This window comes from Seriola aureovittata, chromosome 17 (assembly GCF_021018895.1).
Source record: "Seriola aureovittata isolate HTS-2021-v1 ecotype China chromosome 17, ASM2101889v1, whole genome shotgun sequence".
Lineage (NCBI taxonomy): Eukaryota > Metazoa > Chordata > Actinopteri > Carangiformes > Carangidae > Seriola > Seriola aureovittata.
In genome coordinates this window covers 9,357,547-9,382,570 of record NC_079380.1, presented here as the reverse complement: position 1 = coordinate 9,382,570, position 25,024 = coordinate 9,357,547, and the positions used below count along the sequence as shown (strand labels likewise).

At 38.7% G+C, this 25,024-nt stretch overlaps 2 protein-coding genes and 1 non-coding gene across 6 annotated transcripts in view; 1 reads left to right on the top strand and 2 right to left on the bottom strand.

Moving 5' to 3' along the window:
- Positions 1-7,842, bottom strand: part of axin1 (axin 1) — a 34,188-nt gene extending 26,346 nt beyond the window's left edge. The window contains exons 1-2 of one of the 4 annotated variants that reach the window (XM_056401780.1): positions 7,696-7,842; positions 3,738-3,923 (exon numbers count right to left, since the gene is read on the bottom strand). The gene's annotated coding sequence lies outside the window, so the exon portion shown is untranslated. Of the gene's footprint in view, positions 1-100; positions 1,791-3,737; positions 3,924-6,744 lie in introns of those variants that run through there. The other 3 variants (XM_056401779.1, XM_056401782.1, XM_056401778.1) reach the window with 3 other exon arrangements.
- Positions 7,843-13,058: 5,216 nt separating this feature from the next.
- trnat-cgu (transfer RNA threonine (anticodon CGU)) lies at positions 13,059-13,130 on the top strand. Its single transcript has one exon. It is a non-coding gene; the product is annotated as a tRNA-Thr (tRNA).
- Positions 13,131-20,885: 7,755 nt separating this feature from the next.
- pla2g10 (phospholipase A2 group X) lies at positions 20,886-23,459 on the bottom strand. The gene is made up of 4 exons (XM_056402037.1): positions 23,332-23,459; positions 22,660-22,828; positions 21,884-21,990; positions 20,886-21,340 (listed from the first exon to the last, which is right to left on the bottom strand). The coding sequence occupies exons 1-4, from the start codon at positions 23,366-23,368 to the stop codon at positions 21,192-21,194; spliced, it is 462 nt and encodes a 153-aa protein (XP_056258012.1). The 5' UTR covers positions 23,369-23,459; the 3' UTR covers positions 20,886-21,191.
- Between the last annotated feature and the right edge of the window lie 1,565 nt (positions 23,460-25,024).

Below are 25,024 nucleotides of genomic sequence, written 5' to 3'. Positions count from 1 at the left end.
ACTTAGAACCAGCAAAGCGATGGCACATATCTCCCGACTACCGCAATCCCAATCTCTGAGCTGAGGGGAGGAGGTGGAAAAAAAGTGACATATACTTAACCGGTGAAAATCTTCTTGCTGCTTTCGAGTGCATCGGGCATTTGGACCGGCACAAGTCACGGCGAACAGTGTCATAGTTGCGAACTGCAAGACTTTAAAAATAACAAAGAAAACAGTCCGCTCTCCACCTTTCCATGGCTGTCTCTCACTGTCTGTGCGGAGCTCAGGCTACACAGCAGATGAGGCAGGCACAGCGCCTCGCCCGTTCACTACACAAATTACCAGTGTTTAGGTTTGGTACATTTGGTACACTGATTTTTTTTTTTTTCTTGTCCCTGTCTCTTAAGTATTAAAATGAATATCTTGAAAAATAGCTTGCCATTCCCTTACATGCTTTTTGAATTTACAATCCACAGACATATATGGTCAGCATTCAAACTCATACATGATATATCACAACCAAAAAAAAACCTAATTCAATCCATTAATCTCAATTGGGTGAAGACGCTGTGTATAAATGATAAAGATGGGTGTGCTAATGCAAATTAGGTTATTGATCATGTCTGATTTACAACCCACATAAGATTAAAGGAATACTCCAGCTATTTAGTATTGTGTTTCCATTAACTTACAGGACAAAATTGATACAGCAGAGGCTGACCCCTGATTTTTTTCAAAATCCATAGTATGGATCAAGTTCCAGGGATGATTTATCCTACATTTCCCATAATACAACTCTTTAACATCTTTCATTAGACTTTATCAGCCTGGGAAATCTTCATGTCTTTAAAAAGCCTTTCCCCAGTTTGTGATGCAGGATTTTTATTATAAATGTATTGTCTTAAACAAGTTTTTTTTTTTTTTTTTTTTTTTTTTTTTTTACATATTAAGTAGTATTCATCATAACAGGTACTGGATTTATGTGTAACACATGTAAAATTGGTGGAGTACTCCTTTCATTTAAAGGTCTGTAATGGAAAAGCTGTGATCATAGCTTACATTTACATTTACAGTGTAAATAACAGTGATGGGATGTCACCTAATACATTTACCATTCTCTACTCAAGTACAGTTTTGAGGTACTTGTACTTTGTTTGACTGTCCATTTTATGCTACTTTAAACTTCTACTCCACTGCATTTCACAAAGAAATATTGTTCTGTAGCCACTGCTGTTATAGCCTGAATTACTCAAAAGTAAAATGTGTTAAAATCAGCTCCAGCTTGACAACATTAAAGACAACAATAAATGCTGCTTACATCTACATGTCAGAGAACTGGTGATATTATTCTAATGATGTTTACATAACAAGTACTTTTACTTATGTTACTTTCGGTACATTTTGCCACCAATATTTGTTTAATTTTTACTTAGGTAAGACTTTGAATGCAGGACTATTACTTGTAATGCAATATTTTTCTTTGTGGTATTGTTACTTTTATTTTAAAAGATCTTAGTCCTTTTTCCACCACTAGCAAACAATATGAATACCCCATATAAAGCATATCTGACTGTTGCAAGTGCAACATCATTTCAAGGTGAAAAGTGTTTATAGAGCAGGTTGGACAACAATGTGCTCTGGAGGCAGAAAGTCTGCATGTTTCATTCCAGCCAAAGATACCACTAAATGACTTCACTGATTACTTTACTGAAGATGCTTTGATCAGCTTACCATGGTACAAGTTGTACTTTCTTTGGTAGACGCGCCTTCAGGCAGCCTTTGTGATAAATTTTACCACCAGGAAGTTTCACTACAACAGCTGACAGGCAGTAAATACCTGTGATAAAATTAGAGAAACTCCATGATACCCGAGTTTATGAGTTATGATATTTTACTTCAACACCAAATGAACAACTAGCCAGCAGTACATTTGAATGATATCTTTCCAAGCTCATGTTTTGGCATGTTTATGAGTAAAACCAATACATCTATGGTGAAAACCAAACAAAGCAGTGACATATCTCTACTGTATAAACACTACACTGTTAGAAACAGCCATAAACATGCCATCTTGCAAAATTAGAAAAAAAATGTATCTTTATTTTGACGGCTCTTCCTGAGAATAAGTCACAAAGTGGTTACACAGAACTATAATAATATGCCGTTATATGTTGTAACAACTAGCACTGATGCTTTTAAGCAGGGAATTAAATGCGGCAATGTTTCAGTTCAACTGAACATTTTACTACAGTTTACCGGCGCCATTACACACATTTGACTGTGTCATTACTTTATGACTTTAAAGTACAAAGACTATGGGGTAGACCAAACACAGCAATACAGGCTGTTGTCAGTTTCTGCGCTTTCATACCAGGCAATCACTGAGCAGTCACGCGGTTTTACTGAGTCTAAGATGAAAGGCCGATGGAACATCATAAAAGCATAAACATATTTGATCACATAATTACACCAAACCATTTAAGAGCACCAGAATGAACAGGAATATACATTTCACACTCTGTCTTATCATATCACCTGAATTGCTTGCTCAAATCTAGAAACCTGTTAAAGTGTGAAATGTACACAGTGCTTACAATATTCATGCCAGCAACATTAAAGATGGAAAAGACCCAACACACTGCAGCTTCCTCAGGGCAAAATTGATTTTGGGCAGCAACAATTAAAGTATCCTGACACTCAACCACTCCGTTTTTCTTTAGAGCATCAATTATTTTCACCGTCCATCTACTGTATCAATATTATTCTTTAATATCGTTGTTATTTCCAATAACGGTTCAGTGTTCTCACAACACGGATGTCAAAAGTCAGGATTTTTTACACCAGAATCTTGTCAATGTGTCACAACCTCAAACTGAAGATGTGTCGGCCCTCTAAAACATATCCCAGCATCATCCATGACTTCTAGTCATGACAATTGATTAATTGTTTTGAGTCATTTTTTATTAAAGAATGCCAAAATTTTATAGTCAAAAAAATGATTGACTAATCGACAGATTAATCTACAGATTCATTGGTAATGAAAAGAATGTCAGTTGCAGCCCTACAAGTAACCATGAAAAGTTTAACTATGAAAAAAGAGACTCAGAACCAAGTATTTGCCAGAGGCCAAACTGTTTACAGTTTGCAGATGAACTCAGTCTGTTGTTTTATGATAGATACATAGCCTCTCGGTCTTATTCACAACCCTGTACTCTGGTGAAACATACAAGCCATAACATTGTTTCACATGAGGTCAATTGAAACTGTGCAAAGTCTATTTAATTTTCAAGAAAGAAAAAATCAGGTCTGGTAACATTTCTTTAAGAAAGTTTTTGCTTCAATGTCACATTCAAATTGTCATTGGGCAAACAACATTTCACCAATTCCGAATTGGTACCCAGACGTTTAAGTGCATTACTTATTTAAGCAGCACTGGCAGGAGATTCTTCTCACTGAACAATTATTTTCGAGAGTCAAACTGGGTGTCACTGTGTCACCATCAATAGACCAACTGCATTGCTGTAAGTGATGAAGAGGGCGTTACTGTATTTAACTAGCAAAGGGACTGAACGCTAAAGACAAACCAAAGAATTTTAGTTTAGTGGTTTTTTCACTTCTTTGTAATATTCTGTCTTGCGTCTACATCTGTGTGTACATGTACTAACTCTGCACATTTTGTGCTTTTGTTAATGGTTAACATGATGATGATGATGATGATGATGAACATGCTGATTTAAATGCAAATGAACCTGTTTTACCTTGAGTCTCATTGTCTTCCTCACACATCCTCCAGCAATACGTCCATTTATTGAGGATCCCATTGTGCAGTTATTAAACACACTGGTCTGCAGTAATGGTAACATCACTGTCTTCTCCATGAAATGGAAATGCCTGGCCAAAGCAGAATGTCGCCATAATAGTTTGTCTTTGCCATCCATTTGTTCCTGAAAAGGAAGAAATATTTTTTAACTTTGCTTTATACACAGCAGAGGAAAAGCTACTTACTACTGTATGATTTTATTTGCTGCTATGTTTAAGAAAAAGTGTACTCTATATTCTTCAATAAAAACATATTTTAAAAAGCTTACTGTATAAAGTGTGGCTAAAGTTTCATCATGATAGCGGTAACAAAGGTCAAACTCCAAAAACCTTTAATGCAACTGATAAGGCAGCGTAGTGCCCTCTACTGAAACTAAGTTTTCCCAACTGTGGCTTCCTGTAAATAACTATTCAATGGATTGAAAATACTTCCCTCTTATATCCCGTAACAGCACCCATGATGACTGACTTTCATGAGAGGACATTTTCTGTTTTATAAGTAATACAACAGACATACTAGTGGAGACAAATGTCACTTAATACAAGTGCTTTAGACTTTACACCTGATAAGACACAATTCATGAAATCCCACTGTTTGCAGTTTAGAGCCTTGAGAGAAAAATTAATTCATTCATTACTTCCAGGTGTCTGGGCTCATAGTGAATCATCAGCCAAACTTAATACGATGAAGCCAATTAAAGAGCTGAAACGATTTCATCCAAGTGAGAATTTGTTGCAATGTAAAATGAATGAAAAAGTCACCAGACCAGCAGCTCCATATTCTCAGTCAATCAAAAGAGGACGGCCATGAAAACTACAACACAGACTGTAAACACAGCCTCAAAACAGATGTGGCTCAAGAGGACTGATGTGACTACACAACCCAAAGTTTGGATGACCAATCAAAAGTGTCGAGAGACATCTGACTTGTTCAAGGTTTCATCATTAATGTCATACATCGATACACACTGTAATGTTTTATCTCTTCTGAAGCTTTTTTTTTTTCGTGGCCTACCAAGCATCGCCTGAACTCCACTGATGCAACAGCTTAAACTACGACTCATGATCTTAACCATGGAGGACATGATATCCATACACGTCCCTGACCGTCTCTAGCCGAGGATATTGTGGATCTTGTACAGGGCACACCACTAATCTGCCAGGATTATCATATATAACTTTTTTCTGAAACATCAGTGAGTACACATACCCGACTACCAAGTAAAAATCGGATACAGCGTGTGTGTATATAATATTTTAGGACTGTAAACATAAGTATAATTATAAAAACAAGAGTATAGCAACAGCTGTAATCAAATAATTCATGGTCATTCTCCTAAGTACATTATTCCTTTCTATGCACCAATAAAATTTTACATAATGGACAATTCAAAATTTAACAGACTTTTATAGACCTTTTTACCCAGTATCATAATATCAAATGAAGTCCTGTGGCCAGAAGATTGGTAATTTGAATCCCTTGAACAGCTAGAAACGTCTGAGTGTGGAAAGCGAATGAAAAATTTTCTCCTCTTCTTCAACAACTACAAACAAGAAGCCCTTAAGCAACTGGCCCAGTGGAGCCGCTCAGCAGACAGAGGAACAATGGAAGATGTTTCTCTGTTCAGCACTGAGGTGTGACTATATGAAGCAGAAAGTGTTATTTGTGAAATCAGCTAAGCCTATATGCAAAAGCCGCTTAATAAAAGCCTTCAGTGAGACATGAGACATTTTATGAGACATGTTTTCAGTCATCATTCATAGTGATTTCTGATTAATGAAAAATGCTAATTCACTATTTTGTGGCTTTCCAAAACAGTTGTTATAATCACGGCTCCTACAGAAGGATGAACTCAAATGTGTGAATGATTTCAAAGCTGCCTTTTAAACATTATTCTCAAGTTTTAAAATGCTTTCAAATTCTTGAACATCCCACTGCAGTTAAGTGTTACCAGAGGACGACTTGATGTTTCCCAATTCAGTCCTTTCAGTCGTCTTTTGTTCCACCTGTCAGTGTGGATTTAGATTCCCTTGTAGGCCTTGGCTAAAATAGGCTTATCTCTGCTGAGGACTCTCTGATGAACAAAAGCCTATTAAGACATTTAAATGAATGCTCCCATTCTGAGCCCACACAATAGAGATTTCTATTTCTTTTTTTTTTAAATTGGCTGTCTTCAAAGAATTCACTAAAAGTTAAAAAAGAACAAAAGCAACAACAAACAAGACAAGACATCTTGCAAAGCCCTCAAAACTAGAAATGGAAAACATATATAGGGCTTATCGACTAAATAAAAACCACTGATATGATTATTTAAGTTATTTAGATAACGGGTTTTTAATAAAAGTGTGACAGAAATATTAAAGCTATTCAATGTTTGTTTTAAGTTGTGAAAATGATGAATGAAGAGTAATATCAAAAGACTGTCAGAGAATGTATTCTGGAGTCCTGCTGATGTCCTTTGTCCTGGCTGAATATATCATGACTAACAAGCCTTGGACTGGATTAGGCACAGAGGATTGAGCAATTTGCAGACTAGAGTTTATTTTGCTGGATATTCTAGCTCCCAGAGCGCCATATTCCCACAAGAAGGGAAAAATCTTATTAAAAAGGCCCATATTTCCCACGGTGACATAATACCAAAGACATACATCCGTATCCACGTACCAAATGGCGAAAGTACATTGTCAGACATATGCCGGCTTGAAGACATTCAAATTAATTTAAGCTTTCTGTCTATCGGGGTCTTCACTAGTCTGGCCATGGGATGCACATTCACTGGTCAAATCAAATGATGTGCTTTGGTTTTGATGAGAGGGAGGACACAGCAAAACCAGTATGGCACTGACATGAAAAACGATTAGACACATAATAGAACGATAAACAGTACAAAGGAAAGTTACTGGTAACCGTAGTTTTCATCCACAGAGATTCAAAGGCAGACATACCTGCTGATGTACCTTACTGTGTGCTTCTTGGTTTTGTTGTGCTGAATCGCAGACTACTCCCACCGCTTTTCTATGGATCGAGTGTAGTCCTTCGTAGTCTGCAGTAAAGACTGCCGCCATCTTTAATCACAACAGAGTCCATCTGTCGATGGTTCTTCCCTTTCTACCCTCTCTTTCTCTGTTCCAGTCTCTCTGTTCCAGCCCTCTCTCTGTTTGTTGTGGGGGGTTCTTATTTTCCATCCAACATCAAACCACCATATCGACAGGCTCATGGGCTGCCCAGTAGGGGGGCAGTTTGAACATGCTGCATTGGCTGTTGTCCTTTTCCAAGCCGGAGATTAACTGACCACATTTATTTTTCTCAGAATGATATGGATAGCCCGCAAAAAAATTATTTCAGCTCTCAGGCCTTTGATTTCAACAAGCCTGGCCTCAAAGCTCTTCCATGATTGTCCCTGAACGCATCTTTTCCTCAGATGTTCTGATTGATGGGATATGGAGCTCTCTTTGATTGAGGCCACATCTGTATAACTACTTTCAATATCGTAAATTCGTTTCTGAAAGATTTTGATAATTTAAACAAAAAAAAAACTGTTTTGAGATATTTTTTTTTCCCCCTTTTGCAGCTGTGCTGTCATATGTATCGTAAAAAAAATATCTTCCTTTTAGGCAAAGCTGAGCTGGAACTCTTTGATCTTACGATTTGAAACTAAATGTGACCTGAGCAGCCTCGAATACATTTATAAGTATAAGCAGACTCTGTCTGTCTGCTTTCATCCAACAAATGCATTTCATTTAACATGACACTTCCTTTCTGTTCCTCCTGCTCCCTTCTGGCTTTCAAAGCTTGAATGTAAAGGCGTATCTTGTTTACTGTCACTGTTTTGTTCCGCCAAACTCTTTCAACGAACAATGAGAGGAGTTGAATTTCAAAATGGTAGATGCTCTCACCTTCGTCTCCTGCTGTGTGGCTCGTCGTATCTTGTGTCTGTGGTCCGCCATGACTGGGCGCAGTCCCCTGCCTGCCATTCTGCAATACTTTTTCATACTCATGAACCTGTTTCTGATTCTTACTAGTCTGTTGCTGAAAGATGAGCATCTTTACTTTATATTGCAGCTTCAGCCGTGCGACCCTATTGGAGGAAACAAGGACCAGATGATTGTCTGCACAATCGTATTGTAGCTATGGTAACGTACCCAACAGGCATGAGTGATGTGCACCTAATTGCTCTGTACATATTAAGCAACTGAAAAAAATGGAAACATAAATTAAGCAGTGTTGCGCCAAATCAAATTATATTCTTAAACATTACACATTTCAGCCCCAGAGGCTTTTCAATAAAATGCGTCACAACATGATATTTTGTTAAAACTTACATCTGCTGTATGAAGTTGTGAAAACAGCCCAGTGAATGAGGAGATGAATGCAAAGAAAGGAGGAGAAAGATGCATGAAAAGACATTTTGGAGAAAGGGGGAGAGATGATATTGCCTTTGTTATGTAGCTTTATCAGCTGCTTACCTTTCAACTGGATTTCACACTTGCATGTCTTGTTGTGGCCAGGGTCAGATCCAGCATACCCTCCTCACAATGACCAATTTTCTCCTCACACTGCGCCAGCAGAGATCCGCGGTGTTGGCTGACACTTGCATTTTCCTAGATTGTGATGCATTTAAGCACATTTTATTTCCAGAATTTAACTTCGTTTTAACGTCAGTGATCTGTACAAACAATGCATTTGAGTAAATATCAAAAACTATATTCGGACATAATCAAAAGGTTGCCAAAGACAAGCAGGAGCAAGATCATAAGAAAAACAGCAAGATGCCAAAGGGATGATCTCTTCAAAAGTTCTTATAATTTAATGATATGGAAAAAACTAAAGATGCCTGATATGTTATCCAGATGTACAACAGGAACAACATTGTATGTTGTACATTATCACAGCAAATATTTGTAACTGCTGCTTTGAGTAAGGATTTTTTTTTAGTTCATAGAAAACCCTGAGTTTAGTTAAGCTCAGGCTTAATATTAGCCTGTGGCTGGTCTGTGGAGAGGTAGCAAGACTTTATACAAATTCCCGTTTTTCTTAAACTGATCCATCCGTAAGTTTAAGATAATGTGTTATTCTCTTACCTCTTACTAAATTACTGTTATTCAATAACACAAGTTCTTTGCTAAAGCTAACGTTATGCTAGTAATCTTTTGCTGTCCTTTGCTCACAAGATTAGGTTCTGTCCAAAGGTAACATGGCTGCCTACCTACTGCCTAACTCTCATTAACACATTGCATCTTGTTTGTTTAATTCGTACAAAAACTGGGGGATTACTAATTAGCCAGGACCAGTTGCAATCAGCAGACACTCCAGGAAGCTACCTCTCCCGAAGCTAAATTGGCTTTAGCTGCTGCTGAAATTCAAATTAGAACCGTGACATCTTTTCTCACAAGGTGCAATAAAACTAAGGCAAATATTGCTGCAACTTTGAATGATAGTGCAGAATACTTTGAATCTCTCAGGCAGAAAGTAATACAAGTGATTTCAGTTGGACTGTACCTGCTGAGGTACAGAGCTGTTCAGGTGGGCTAGTTTGGATGGTTGATGATGTTCTGCACTTTAAACTATTAAAAAAACTATAAAACTAAAAAATATTTGTGACACTGTACCATAGTGTATTAGTATGCTTTACAAATCCCACACACATCTAACACTGTTACTGCTGTTACATACAATAGTACTTTGCATTACAGCTGATGTTTTTTCTTTCATTTAGTGTTTTTGAATGAATATGGAAGTCAACTAAAACTAGTAAAGCCTTGACACAAAGTAGAAACTCGCAATGCAGACTTTTATAATCATTCCGCCGCTTTACTATGGAGACTTGACCTGATTCTCCTCTGCGGTGTCCTTAGCCTCAGTGACTTCATCATTATGGATCTAAAATAAAGATTCCTACTCAGTCTCGCTATTAAAACTGACATTTTCAATTCAAGTGGCACTAACTCACAGTGTACCATGTAGATAATTACATCTGGATTATTAAAAAGCATTACCTTGCGGATGTCTTAAAAAAATAAAAACACTCAGTATACATAGTAATGTGTAGCTAACATTGCTAAGCTAAGATGCTAACAGAAATATAAAGCAGCCAGAGGAAGCTTACTAGATTTGTGCAGTGCATCATTTTGCTGGTCAGTTATCAGTATTCACACATAGCAAATCTACTATAGAGTCTCACTCTTGTTTACATAACAAAAGACCAAGCTCTATACGGAAAAAGTCTGTCCACAAAAAAAAAAAAAAATATTCTCACAGCTTCGGGGGAGGCACAAGCATAGCAAAATAAGATGATTTTTCAAAAGCAATACACCAATAAATAATTAAATAGATTTCTACAGTAATACCTCTTATTCTCTCAGGGAGTGAGCTGCTTGGTGTTCACCACATGAACAAAAATGCCCCAGATCCATGTGACTGGAACATAGTGTATCTCTCAGGTTATGATGTTGCAGGGGTTTATGAAATAAAATAAAAAAAAGCAGAGCTGCTAAAAGGAATCAATTATAAAATAAGACATAAGCACCTCCAGTCATTTAGAGTGTGATAGATTTAGTCAAGGGTACTTTTCCTGTTTTGCCATTGATGGTAACCTTGCTTTTACAACATTAGAAGAGTTACATCCTGCTCGATAAAGCTTCATATTAGGTGCATGGAGAGTATAAATCCTAAATAATAAATATTAATTCTCTAAAGGAAATATAGCGCAAATACAGCTTTTTGTGCTTTTGTAAATGGTTCATATGACAATGATAATGAACACACTGATTTACATGTCAATCAACATGTTTTACCTTGAGTATGATTGTCTTCCTCTCACATCCTCCAGCAGTCGCGTAAATTCGTCTTTGCCATCCATTTACTCCTGGAAAGGAGAAGATATTTATTCATTTTGATTTATAAACAGAAAAGGAAAAGCTAAGTTTAAGAAAAAGCATACTCTACATTCTTCAATAAAAAACATTTTGAAAAGCTTAAGGTATAAACTATGGCTAAAGTTTCATCACGATAGCAGTAACAGGTCAAACTCCCAAACCTTTAATGCCATAAACTGATAAAGCAGCATGGTGCTCTCTACTGAAACTAAGTGTTCCCAACGGTGGCTTCCTGTAAATAACTATTAAATAAATGGACCTCTTTGAACAGCATGTGACACTGTTGCTGTTCGAAACACACACACAAATCTGTCTTGAGAGAAGAATTAATTCACTCATTACTTCCAGGTGTCTGGGCCCATAGTGAATCATCAGCCAAACTTAATATGATGACGCCAATTAAAGAGCTGAAACGATCTCATCCAAGTGAGAATTGTTGCAATGTAAAATGAATGAAAAAGTCACCAGACCAGCAGCTCCATATTATCAGTCAATCAAAAGAGGACGGCCATGAAAACTACAACACAGACTGTAAACACAGCCTCAAAACAGATGTGGCTCAAGAGGACTGATGTGACTACACAACCCAAAGTAACCAAAGTTTGGATGACCAATCAAAAGCAGCGTCTAATGTTGACAGACACCTCATACACATTGGTTCAAGGTTACATCACTAATCATATACTTAAATACAGTAGAAAATGGAACTGGATAACCCTAACCATCCTCAAGTCAGCAAAAACATAAAACAACGGGTCAATGTCATTACAAAGATGAGCTATTAACATTACCTCACTTATTATTTTAAGTTGTGGAGTGCTTCACTAAAGAAAGACTGGACTTGGAGCAAAATATTGTCACATTTCAAGAGGCTCTGAATTACATCTGTCTATGTGCTTTATCCAAGAGAAGCTTCTCTTTTGGTCCATGTGCTGACAACGTGCTCTAAGCAGGTCAAGGTGAGTACTCCACATCTGTGATTTTCACTGCTAACTCATTCCCAATGGAAATGAGTCTTATTCATTTTTCAAACAGCCTCTAGGATATCTGATCCAAAAAAAAAAGAAAAGAAAAAATAAAGCCCCTCAGGCAAGTATTCATCTTTGATGTTTTGAAAAGAAAGACAGTGAAAAGCTGCAGTCTGGCTTCATGCATATTGTATTGCTGAGAAAAGAATTACAAGCAGCCTACTGGTTCTCATAGTGATTAGCTATGCAAGTTCACTCTCAGTCTGTTCAATCCTGATTTTTAGAACAAAATATCTTCAGGGTGCTGCACAGATTGCCACTTCTTTTGGGTATTTCGTGGTCCCCATGAAGATTCCTAGAGATTTTAGTGAAACCACCTCATTTTTCTCTTTCATTGTTGTGGCCAAAACGTCTCCTTCACCAAACTCTGAAAAGATATGCATTGTTTTGTGTCCATCATCATTACTGAGGTATGTCACAAATGAATGGTTATATTACCTCAGCGACCCCCATGGCTTTTCCTCCTCTATCAGCCTTGTAGACAAGACATATTGAATTTTAATGAGGTGAGTTCATTCTCCCATCATGGGCACTCTCCATAATCTCAGCCTTGTAAATTTGAATACCTTGGTGCCTGTCTGAAATGAAATTTTCTGAGTATATTATGGGGCTTTTTTAAAGGACTCAGTGGATTTTCCTTTATTGCCAACGTTTTACCATCACTGAGGGTGAGCCTCTCTGTATAATGCAATAAACTTTTCAGCAGCACCACACACTAGGCTGCATCCTCCACAAATGGTCACACAGTTGAATTAGCACCTCTCCAAAAACAGTTTCATCAAAAAACTCAACATTATAACCTTCACGAGCTTCAATAGCTTGGTGTGTGGTATGATCCATCCCATGCTACACTTCTGCATTGTGTATGTGATCATGGCAGCTTGCAGGTAGCGCCACCCTTAGTTTTTGTTTGAATCAGATCTCCACTGGACGTGCACTTGGTTTGCAGAAAACTTGGCCGTAGTAACATCAACGTTTCTATCAAGCAGAGAGAGTGAAAAGGCTGGACGTTCAAGGCTGCAGGATCTCACCTTCTTTGTGCTTCTTTGTTGCAAACACCAGCAGCAGGAGAGCAGAGACCTCTGCTTGTTGAAACTGGCAACAGACTGGACACCATTGTTCTCATGTAGTGGATAACAGCCCCCCCGTGTGGCTGGATTACAACGACACATTTATACCTGTAGTTGAACCCAGCAGCTTCTATGGTTCATGTGCGCGCGGAGGGAGAAAGTCGAGTCATGGCAGCATAAGCGAGACATCAAATTAGTGTCCCATACCCTCTCGTTGGTAGCATATAAGCATTACTAAAGCGACCGATAGCTAGTCAAGAGGCATCCAGATGTCGAGATCAGCGCAGGCGCGGTGGCCAAGTGGTAAGGCGTCGGTCTCGTAAACCGAAGATCGCGGGTTCGAACCCCGTCCGTGCCTTTTCTCGAAGATTTCAGTCAATCTACTACAGGTATAATGTATGTGTAAAAAAAAAAAAGTGAATGAAAAATAGTCCTGTGTCTCAGATATGCATCATAATATCAGTCCTGTTAAGATAAACCTCCAGAAGAGAAACATTGCCCATTTTTTCTTCTGTGGAGATTTAGTTTCCTCTTACCAATTAATTTTATTAGAAAAGCAGCCTATGCATTTTAACTCACTTGTGCCTTTCTAATCCATGATGAAATAAGAAATGAACTGTGGTGCAGCAGTAGCTCCACAAGATGTCGATGTTTCACACAAAGGCCTGCATTATGATGACACAGTCATTTAACACTAAAAAGATACAGGCCTACTGTCTCATTTTTTACTAGACTGAGAGCTGCCATGCTAGGCAGATGATGTCATTTGTTATAAACTGTTGTAAATAGTTGCATAGTTACCCAAACCAAAAAAAAAAAAAGCTCTAGTGCTTTTATATATCAACATTAAGTTTGGTACACTTGTGGACAAGAAGTGCAGGAATAAGAACATGGGAAATATGAAAAGTTGTTAATACATATATTTTAGTGGGTTCACTGTAAAAAGTACATTACACAAGACGTTCCTAATAAGAATCAAATAAATGTATGTAAAATCAGGTGGAAATAGGCCCAAAATTGATACTGCAGATGGAGGTTAATTTAAGCGGGATGTCAGTCAGAAAGAGAAATGTGTTTCAGATTTACCCTCAGTGTGTGTTTAAAAATTGCTGTTGCTCCTGCAGAGATCTTCTAAAAATGAATTTGAAAATATATTTCCTCGAAGCAAAGCGGTTATGTTTTGTTGTAGCAGATTTCAGCTGAACCCACCTATGTGCATATTTCAGGATTTCAGTAAATGTAATTGAACTTAATGAAATATTGTTTCCATATTTATTTATTTATCTATATTTACAAAACTCCATTCAGTCTCCCGTGAAAATATGTTTTCATATCACACCATAATTATGCATACTCAGCTGACATTGATCTAGCAGACTAGTGCAGTTTCCTGGGTAACACTCCACGTTGCAGCATCAATGATTCATATCTGGCTCATGCTGCAGCGTATCATCACACTCCCTCTGTTGAAGTGACCCCTTGTAAACTGACGTGTCAATCAGTTGATGGCGAAACTGCTGGTAAGTATATTTCTCATGATGATGTCAAAGGATTTTTTTTCTTCTGACACAAGAAGCAGCTCTGACTGTGTAAACAAATCTAATGCATGAAGGACTGATGGACGAGCAGAGCTGTTTTCAGGCTACCGCAAATTATAATTTCATGTTGCGGTAGAGCGTTGTGTGAGGCAGGTTGTTTATGAGGAATTTGCGCTCAGACAGACCAAGATTATTTTTCACATGAGCCCTAAAGAATGGCTCATATGCATCATGCAGCCAAGGCCATTGTGATTGACTTCTATAAGGAAGCTCTCACTGTAGTGCCATTAGCTTATTTCCATGGTAACCTGTATGATTTCTTTTGTGAACAGTATCAATAATAATGAAGAAACTGCGATCCCATTATACAAGAAACTGATATGACCAAAAGTACTCATTGTTTTTTTAGTGAGAGAACAAAAGTAAAATATTTTTTAATCTGATAGGGGATAAATAAAGTATCTATCTATCTATCTATGTATCTATCTATCTATGTATCTATCTATCTATCTATCTATCTATCTATCTATCTATCTATCTATCTATCTATCTATCTATCTATCTATCTATCTATCTATCTATCTATCTATCTATCCCAAGAGTCTATACTATAAAGGTATACAGTATATATTGTGCCTACATAAGCCTGATGATACCATCTCACTTTAGTGGAAATGAGTGTGTCACATAGCGTTTCCTCCAACCAGCATAGGAAAGCAATTATCAGCCGCCTTCTAAATAGCTTTGACTTTCACACCTGCTCTTTAAATTCCAGATATAGCAGCAGAGTAAGTGCTAAGTAAGTAATTCCTTATATTTTAATGATCTTGCTTTTACCGCCTTTCCCCCCATATTTCAGTAGCACAGTGGTCATGTGATGCAGGCCTGGAGAAACATAGATTACATGCTTCTCCAAGCTGGTAAAAAAAGTCTGAATGAGAGTAATACAGCGTATACCTTGGACATCGGACGTAATTGGCCAGATGTGGTCATTACAAGGGGAAAAAAATAAGATTGTTCATTTTTTATCTTCATTCTCAAATGCTGTTTGACTGTATTCTCCACATTTCCCATCCTGTCTCCAAGCACCTAAGGGCGTCCTCTGGCTGCTGCCTTCTCTGGAACAGCTCATAAAAACCTGTAAATTCAGCCACCTGGTGGAATCATGAGGCAATGACAGAAGATGCCCGCACCATACTGTAAAAAAAACAAAACACTGTATATCAGCCTCTAGCACTGCCCTAAAGACTGCTGCTGCTGAGGTTAGGGTTACCTGTATATAGACAAAATGTCATCATTATTTATCTGTGCAGTTCTTTAAAAACTATGTACATTGTGCATTTATACAGGTATTTCTACCTTTGTGATTGAACCGCAAGACTTTCGTTATTTCTGTAATCTAATGCCACCTGAGAGGAGTCTTCAAAAAACTCAAAACATGAAGAGGACAGAGTAAACTAGGAGGAGGAAGACAAAATAGTCTGTAACATGCAGTGTATTAGCAGCAGGTCCAGGTCTGCTGTGGGCTGAACACACATTGATTCCCTTCTTTGTGTGGGCAGCAGTGTTCTGAGCTCAAAGGAGATTTGTTATTCAATAAATACAAAGGATTGTAGCCAGTCCAAAGAGCGTATTCCACTTTATATTCATTATTTGTTGTTTAGTTTTACTATTACATAGTGTATAATCAAACATAAAATTACACATGATATTTCTGGACTAGCATGTCTAAAAATGCATAAAAATCAAATGCTGCTAATGTACATACTGTGTTCTGCACACGCTTGTTATTGTTTATGTTATGTGCTGTTTAAGCCAAGACTTCATTGTGCGCCATCTGGCTCTCGGCTGGGGAGCAAAACAGTTGATTAAAGAACGCAATTAGCGTGGAACCGGTTCTGTCAAGCTCACCCGGCAGGGATTAAAGAGTGCGCTCATTCACTGTGACAACCGCGCTGTCATGCATATGTAGGATAGGCAAGCAGCACTCCTTCAAACACAGGACTTCCTTAGGCGCGCCACACTGCTCCTGACATGTTAATATGAGGTCAGCGGAGTCATTTTTAACTGGGTTTTACGTGTCAGCCGCAGCAAGTGTCTGTACCACTGGAGTATCATATGGTTAAATCTCTGGGGATAAAATGAAATAAACACTTCTAACTGAAGCGTGTTGCGATCAGAGAAAGCCTCAAGGTCATCACTGAGGCACTGACAAATAAAGTAACGGGTGTTTTTCACACAAAAAACAAGTCACATGGAAAAGCCCAGTGTTCTTGTGACACTTCACTGCTGCAAGAAGTCAAAATTAAACTATTTTCTTAAATGAAATAATATCAATAAATAGCTACTATTTGTAACTCCAGCTAACTACAACAGGGCCCCACCATTCCTGGATAGGAGCAAGGCATCCAGATTGAAAGAGACAGTCGTGTTGTTTGTAGTTGTTTTGTGTCTGCGGCAGATTTGCATCTCATTATGTGCCTTGTGATTGTTTTGTGTGTCTTTACAGTCACTTTACTTCTCTTTGTAGTAGATTTTCCCTTCTTAGTCGTTCTGTGTCTCTTTGTTGGCGTTTTGCATCTCTTTTAAGTTGTTGCATCGTGTTATGTTTCTGTGTGTGTGTCTCTCTGTGGTCACTTTGTTTTCATTTAATTGACTTTCCCTGACTGACCTCATGCAGAGGCTCTGGTCCAGGCCTGTGCCAACGCTGGCCACCACTCTGACCCCACCCCTGGGTGCAGAGTCTAGCCAAAGTGAACTTTCCCAACCTTCGAGCCAGCAAGGGCAGACAGAGCGCCCGGTCTGATGAAGGTGCGGACAGATTTTAAAGGTAACGTCAAAGACTAACATGGACACAGACTGTATGATGAAGGCAATTGGGGATAGTACGTAGGACAAGAGAGATCAAGTCAAGAGCTGGAACTGTTGGAACACGGCTTCAAGGCGGCAGGAACAGACGAGAGGAGTGTGCTCTCAGAAAAACCACTCTGAGGAAAAGACTCATCAACCTTCACAGGCAGCACCAGGATTTAGGCAGCTTTCACAGAGAGTTTAAGGAGTTCACGAGACAGATGCCAGGGCAGAAATGGAATGGAAACTGTGTGATGCAAAGAAACATTCGGAGATTTACACTTCATCAGTTCAATACAGGATAAAAATTTTACACCAGACGGTCCAACCCAGGAAGATCTGTCAGAGTTATTTTTGTGAATGTGAAACATTAATGATCAAAATATGTACAGACATATTTCTTTTTGGCCTAAGAAAGTACAGCCTGTGTTACATCATCAGGAACACTGAATAGATAGATGATGGTAACTGTGAAGCAGATTTTTAGTTTTCTGGTCTCATGAACTCAGACAGCTGCGGTACTGACTCATTCTACACCACAGTGCAAGAAAAATGAAAAAGTTATTTTCAATTTTAAGCAACCCAAAAACAAGACATGTGCATTTTCCCCTCTTATTACATCTGTTACATAAGATGCTTAAATACTTGAAATGAAATACACCACATGTTTTGGAACAAGCAGAGCGTTGCAGAAGCAGGTTAATAGCAGATGAAATTTGCGGAGGGTAGAGGTAGAAAAGAACAAACAAATGTATGGTACACTTTCTCTGTCAGCCAAGTGGCGGATGTGAGTGTTTAACTTCCATAACTTCAGAGCTCATACCCTGTGAAGGCTGGACACAATCAGGCAAGTGTTTGTGGGCCATGACCCAGATACTTATTTCCAGTCCTGAGCTTTGGACACTGCAGCACAACATCATCTCCCATTTCAGTCCTTCAGTCCGCACTCATGAGCGGCGCACTCATTCAACAAAGACACTGTGTTTCCTGTGTGAACTCACGGACGGGGGTTATAGTGTAAAAGCTCACCAGAGCAGTAACATCTGGGAGGGCTTTGTTTACTGCCACTACAGGCACGATGGTGATAGTGTTTACTGTGCGTCGGATCCAAACCAAACCCGAAGATTTGCTGCATATCAGACATTTAAAACCACAGTTAATATTTTAAACCAGCACTAGAGAAAGGCCAAGCAGGACCTTGTCCGTTGGTCAGCACTGCCTATATCGCTTGCCGGCAGAGTCAATTCTGTTAAAATGACAATTATGCCCAGGTTCTTAGTCTTGTTTAATACAGTGCCCGTTTTTATCCCAAAGTTTTTAAAGAGTTAGATAAATCCATATCCGTCTTTATATGGAATAAGACCATCCCACGGATAAGCATCTTGAGAAACAGAAAGAGGCTGGAGGTTTAGCATTACCAAATTTTCTACAATACTATTGGGCGGCTAATATTTATAAATTGTCATACTGGGTCTCTGCATTTTATGAGGGGGATGGACCTGTATGGATTGAAATGGAACAATACCCATCCTGTGTCCCTACCCTCTTTAGTATGTGCACCACTACCACTTAGTAAACAGCGCCTCATTACGAATATGGTCTCAATTTAGGACTCAATTCAAACATAGGAAAGCTACGTCCTCTCTCCCAATCTTGGCTAATGCACTCTTCCCGCCCTCACTCATGGACACAGCCTTTAGGTTATGGTTCAGGAATGGTCTGAAACGGGTGAAGGATCTTTTCAAGGACGGTGTGTTCATGTCTTTTGAGCAGCTTGTAAGCGAGTACAATATTCCCAGATCACATCCATTAAGATATCTGCAGGTGCGCAGCTTTGTTCGTAAGCATTTTCCTTCCTTTCCGTCACTCCCACCAAATGACCGGATAGATGAGTGTTTGGGTGGAGATCCAGACCAAAGAGGGGGAGTGAGCAGACTGTATGAGAGAATTAAAATGATAGCCTCTCCTTCACTTAATAATATTAGGGCAGCGTGGGAGGAGGAACTGGGATTTGAAGTTTCAGATGATTCCTGTACTCTCCAATTAGGAGAGTACACTCAAGTTCAATTTGTATCAGACATGGTTTGCTCCAGTTCAAAGTGCTCCAAAGACTCCATTTGTCTAAAAGTAAACTGGCCAGGATATATCCAGATGTGGATCCGACCTGCTCCCATGCTCCCAGGCTCTGGCCACCCTCTATCATATGTTTTGGGCATGCCCAAAGTTGGTACAGTTTTGGTCCTCAATTTTTGACACATTGTCTTATATATGCAACAAAGAGATAAGCCCTGCTCCTGAAATCGCATTGTTCGGTGTGGCCCCTGCTGAGGTGGCGATATCTAGGGCACAGTCGGATGCCATCGCCTTTTCATCCCTACTAGCCAGGCGCCTTATTTTGTGTAACCGGAAATCAGTTAGACCTCCCACGCACAGGCACCTGGTTCGGGATGTAATGGCACATTTGAAACTTGAGAAACTGAAACACTCAATCAGGGGATCAACCCAGAAGTTTTACAATGTCTGGCAGCCGTTTTTGAACTACTTTAATCTGAAATTCCCAGCTAGGGACACTGAGACTACTACATAACTGACTCACAATCTCTGTAACGGGTTTAAAATTGAACGCTTTAATTTTAGTTTCTGTCATTGTTTTTATTATCATTATTATTATTATTATTATTATCTTTTTTATTATTATTTATTTAATTTAATTTAATTTAATTTAATTTAATTTAATTTAATTTAATTTAATTTAATTTAATTTTATTTATTTATTTATTTATTTATTTTTTATATATACATTTTATGTTGTTATTATTGTTGCTTTATTTTCCATATATTTTGTGACTGCTGTTTGCAGCCTTGTTGACTGTGTTGTATGTGTTTGCAATATAAAAAGCCAATAAAAATATGTGAATAATAAAACCACAGTTAATAACAAGCACGTCGCTATTAGGAACATAAAATCTGTTTTTCTTACAAATCTATAGAATAATGATGCAAACAATGATTTTATGTAATCTCATTGTTTTGAGATGTGCACCCCTAAATGTTTGTGCTCCTGTAGTGTCAGCGGGCTTCAAGTTTAGTGATTGTGAATATGGCACCATCTACAGGCAATATCCAGAGTCCTCTTTATATGAGCAGCCAATGAGATCATGCACATGAGAGGTTTCCTCACATGCCGGTCATCATAACAAGAGTTTATGAGATCACTTAATAGCAATCCAGTGACTATAACTTATTCTGTAGACTCAATGGGATTTTTTTCAAGCACAATAATCTGTACCCATGCTGTGATGCTTTCCAAACCTTAAATGGAGCACACTGTTTTTACACACATTTTTTTTACAGCAACATTTAAGGTCTGAATCAGTTTACTGGCTTTCTAAGTAAACATTTGCTAAGCTACAGCGTCACTGAAATAAAACAGAATTTCATACATTTCATACATTGGTTTAGAGTTAAAAAAGGTGGGTGGGGGACATTTGTGCCGCAGCAGACTTTAAATAGAAAAGCAGAAAAACCCTCAGTTTGCAATATTAGCTCAATAAATTTCCAAAAGCTTTTTTTTTTCTTTTTCTTTTTTTTTTTTTGAAACCCCCGTGAATGAGGTGTAGTCAGGAACATTTACCAGAGCACAAGGAGTCAGCTTCAGAGTATTTAGGCAGGTGCTGCCCTGCGTAGTGTTTCAACAAATCCCAGTAAGCTACTGCTGGGAGGAGCGGCTATCTGATCTTTCCCTCGCTGATTAACATTTGACCCTCTGCTGAGCGTCCACACTGCAGCTGTAATCCTCGTGACTCTCCAGACGGTCACGTTCGTCAAAAGTCAGGTGTTAATTTGCTGTAAACTCTTAAACAGCAGCTTTGTCTTTTATTCAAACAACACATGAAAACACAACACTGTTTCACTTCCTCACACAATTTTATTAAAAGAGCCTAATAATGATATGAATTAAAAACAGGTTTTCCCTGTCAGCATCTTGTATTTACAAAAGGCACACAGGACATGTGGAGGCATTTATTGTGTCAGTAAATATTACACATTGGGTGTTCATAGCCACACAGAAAATCTGGCCATACGGCGTATTTTCGGATGAAAGGTGCTCTTCTCAAACACTTGGCTGCTTCTCTGTCACACTTGCACAGCAGCTTCTCACATTTGTCCTTCAAATTATCTGCAATGAAGAACATACATGTCTTCTTTCAGTCACAACTTAGGCTTTTATGATTTTCTCATTAACACTGTGAAATTTGTTGTGATCACTTGTTCTAATGGTGTAACTCTAGTTATATTAATTTTGCTTCCTAGTGATTCATTTGGTACAGCTTCTATGGAAACGAGAGAAATCTCCTGAGTAGGAAATCACAGGTAACATACAGTAATTGTGAATATTATGAAAACCTTTTATATTGCTTTATTAAAAAAAAAAAAAAACATAACAAACAACCAACTATTTTTGGTACTATTATGTGAAAACCTCATTAAAGTTGTTGCTATTTCTAATAATAAATGACTGTGGATTCTACAGGCTGTAAACATCCTGTTTTTTCCATCCAATCTGCTGCCCATTTACTGTTTTCATCAACTCAGAGTGAGCATCACGTTTTTGTGTGCTGCCACTGAAAAAAAGAAAGCAGCAGCTACCTTCTTTTCCAAATGACAAAATCAAAAATGTTGCATATAGATACAAAAGCATTAAAAAAAAAACATGCTGTACCGCACTCAGCTGTCTTGTCCTCACAAGTCCACTGATACCGGTCGGTTTTGGTTTGGCATCCACGATGTTCTGCATCTCCATAACAGCAGTCATGTCTGTGACAACACCTACACACAGAGAAATTAACAACACTATAAATGTTTTATTTTGAAGGCTGCAGCAGTTAAAGCTCTAGCCTGGAGTACACAGGGTCAAGAAAAGCAGTAGGTGGGTATATTCACAGCACTGTGGTTTGAGTCAAACCACTGCTATTTTAAAGGCAGGGCAGGATCACCACATGAGTTTTCTCAACAGATAGTTAGCAGTTAACTGGTTTGTGGGGGTTCAGTGTCTCGCGGCGAAGAAGAAAAAGAAGGAGACGGCAATTAGGATTTGGGTGTGGAATTTTTGGACCTATTTTGAAGCAACCATTGGACCGTGTGAGCCTGTTGGATTTGGCCATCATTCCCTCCTTCCATCCCATCGCACTGCATTTGTGGTTCAGTCACTCATTAACAAACGGAAACGTGTGTGTACACATCAGGATCTTTAGGAAGACTGAGAAGAACCGAAGGCATCCAGCAGGAAGGAATCATGGGTGCACCCCATCCCTGGAGTGGAGGTTTAAAACACCACCATGGCATGATGAATTACATCTTTGGCAACATATAATGTATAGGTGGGCTATATATAAAGTGTCAAGCAAATGTTTACATTTTGCTACAAACTGTTATCAGGCGTGCAGTATTTTCTTCCGTCAGGTTTGGGGAGGAGTGTGATTAAAGCTGCTGTCTCACCAGTCTGCCTTGTCTCTGGGCCAGCCCTGACCGCCCAGTCCACAGTAGCATCCGTACATCATGTAGGCCAAGGCAGATCTCCCCGTGCTGCATTTGATGGCTCCGGCCAGCTCCAGTAACCCTCTCTTTGTGCGCTGGGACCTGTGTGCTGCCTCAGAGGCCACGGCCACTGCAAAGAGCGATAAACAACAAAGCTCTCTCCTTGGAAACAGGACGCAGTTTTCTGGGTTTCATTTTTTTTTTTTTTGGTTTCACCTGATGTATAGTTTGATATGCAGTGAGTGGACACAATAACAGGGACATTTGCAGAGCTTTGCTTGCTTTATATTGTGAGATATAAATCAAGCCCCATTTTTTAATTAGCTATAGGATCTAAGAAATCCATAAAGGTGCATGAATCTCAATACCAGAAAGCTACACACATGCCATGCACACCTCAACCAGCTTCAGACAGTAGATAAAGTTGTAGAGCAACATCAGTGTCGTGTATTTGCACTTGCTGCCTTAGAATAAGACTCTCACTGGATCACAGGGCATAGGTAAACACAAGCTGTTCCTCCTCCCGGCTGTTACCTGCTCCGACTCCCTCTGTGCCCTCAAAATAACTTTTCAAGCCTCCTGCATGTCATCACCAGTTGGAGCTCCACTTCACAGAGTAAATGAGCAACTCACCAGATAACAGGAGAAGTATCCGGTTAAACCCAGTCATGGCATGCAACAGGCAGCTCAGCTCCACACCGAGTGTTATTCACTTCCACTCTGTGAGTGCGCCGTTGAGTGGAGAGCTTTTTTTAGATGCTGTTTGAATAATCTCCTGAGCATCACTATTGGCCAGAGGCTAATCCAGTGTTTGTAAAACTCTACGCCTCCTGGAGGAAGTATTTTTTTTTATTGCCTCTTCTCAGCTCGCAGTGTTTGCTACACTGTTGAATATTTTTACTTTTCAACAGATAAAAGACATTTAGGGGCTTTATGAGAGTCAGATATGCACAGTTACAGATGAAAACACTATTAATCTTTCATTCAAAACTTTCTGACTTTGTCGTGGCCTCAAAAAATCACAGAGAAATTCTAGGATGTTGCATCGCCAGATTTAATAGAAAAAGTTTCTCACTCTATGTGAACTGTGAACTTTGTGTTACATAACACACTGGAGTTACTCTGGATGGTCGTTTTAAGTCTCGATGAATGGTTCACAAATAAAATGTAAGTATAGGGTTACATAAATGTATGTACAGAATGTATATGGAAAATTAATTATACAACTTTTCTTACACGTGTATATGAGTTAACACATCATTACATGTCAGGGTTAATTGTTGCTCACATGGCACCTTCCCAGTTACTTAAACACAATATAAGGCTACAGCTCCTCAAAGCAAATGCATGCAGACTTTATAATTATGATAATCACACTCTAATAACATAGTTTTTGCTCTATAATCACGAAGAGATTTAGTCATGCCGCCCATCTGTCTTCTTCTCTTGTAAATAAACATGTCAGTGGAGTAAACAGAACAGACCCTCTCCCCATAAAACAAACACTCAGGAGACACTGTAGCTATCATTATTGTCAGCATGATTTAGTGAGCAGCACTCCAAGTGTCTAAGTTTAACAGCTGAGGTTGTTTATTTGACAAATTGCAGACCTGAGCTGGAAATGGCATGAATTGTATCATATCTTTGCTTTTCATCTTTTTATTATGGTTTCTCAGGGTGTATTTTCAGCTCTGTCACACTGGACTTCATTGTCATCCACAATGTGGTAATGTCAGGGCAGCTAAATCATAAAAGACACACGCTCCGGGTTTTGATAACAGAGGACATATTCACAGTCTTCTTTTTTTTTTTTTTTTTGTGATTCAGTTCCTTAGTGATGCTGCTGCACAATGTGAGATAAGCGCCTCCTCCTGGCAGTTATTATAGCTGCCAGGATGACTGTACTGCATGAGGAGACACATCCCTCCATCCCTGTATATCTGATTATTCTCAGTGCAGCCTCAGCCACAAAACATCAAGCCAACATTAAGATCGTATCGAGCTGAACACACCCTGACTGAAAAGTTTAATGTCAATAATTTGAAGCCTGGTTGAACAGAAAGCGAAATCTCAGGTTTTAATAAGAGCTGTGTCAACAACAGACTCCCAGAAGGCTGAGGATGAGTAATATGTGAATGTGATTAAGACTGTAAATGATCCAAAAATACATTTTTCACATTAAATTACAAAAACAAAAGGCAAAATGAGTTTCAGTCTGAGAAACAAACAGAGGATTATGTCAGTATCAAACATTATTTCCTCCCTAGTTTCGATTCAAAAACAAACCAATCTCTGAGGTACACAAAACGAATTACAAAACAACTCT

Bases quoted from the DNA above. Each gene is read 5' to 3' on its own strand.
- pla2g10 (XM_056402037.1), bottom strand. From the start codon at position 23,368: ATGACTGGGTTTAACCGGATACTTCTCCTGTTATCTG. The intron at 22,829-23,331 runs GTGAGTTGCTCA...CGCTCTTTGCAG, and splicing joins GATACTTCTCCTGTTATCTG to TGGCCGTGGCCTCTGAGGCA. The intron at 21,341-21,883 runs GTACAGCATGTT...TCTTCATTGCAG, and splicing joins GGACAAGACAGCTGAGTGCG to ATAATTTGAAGGACAAATGT.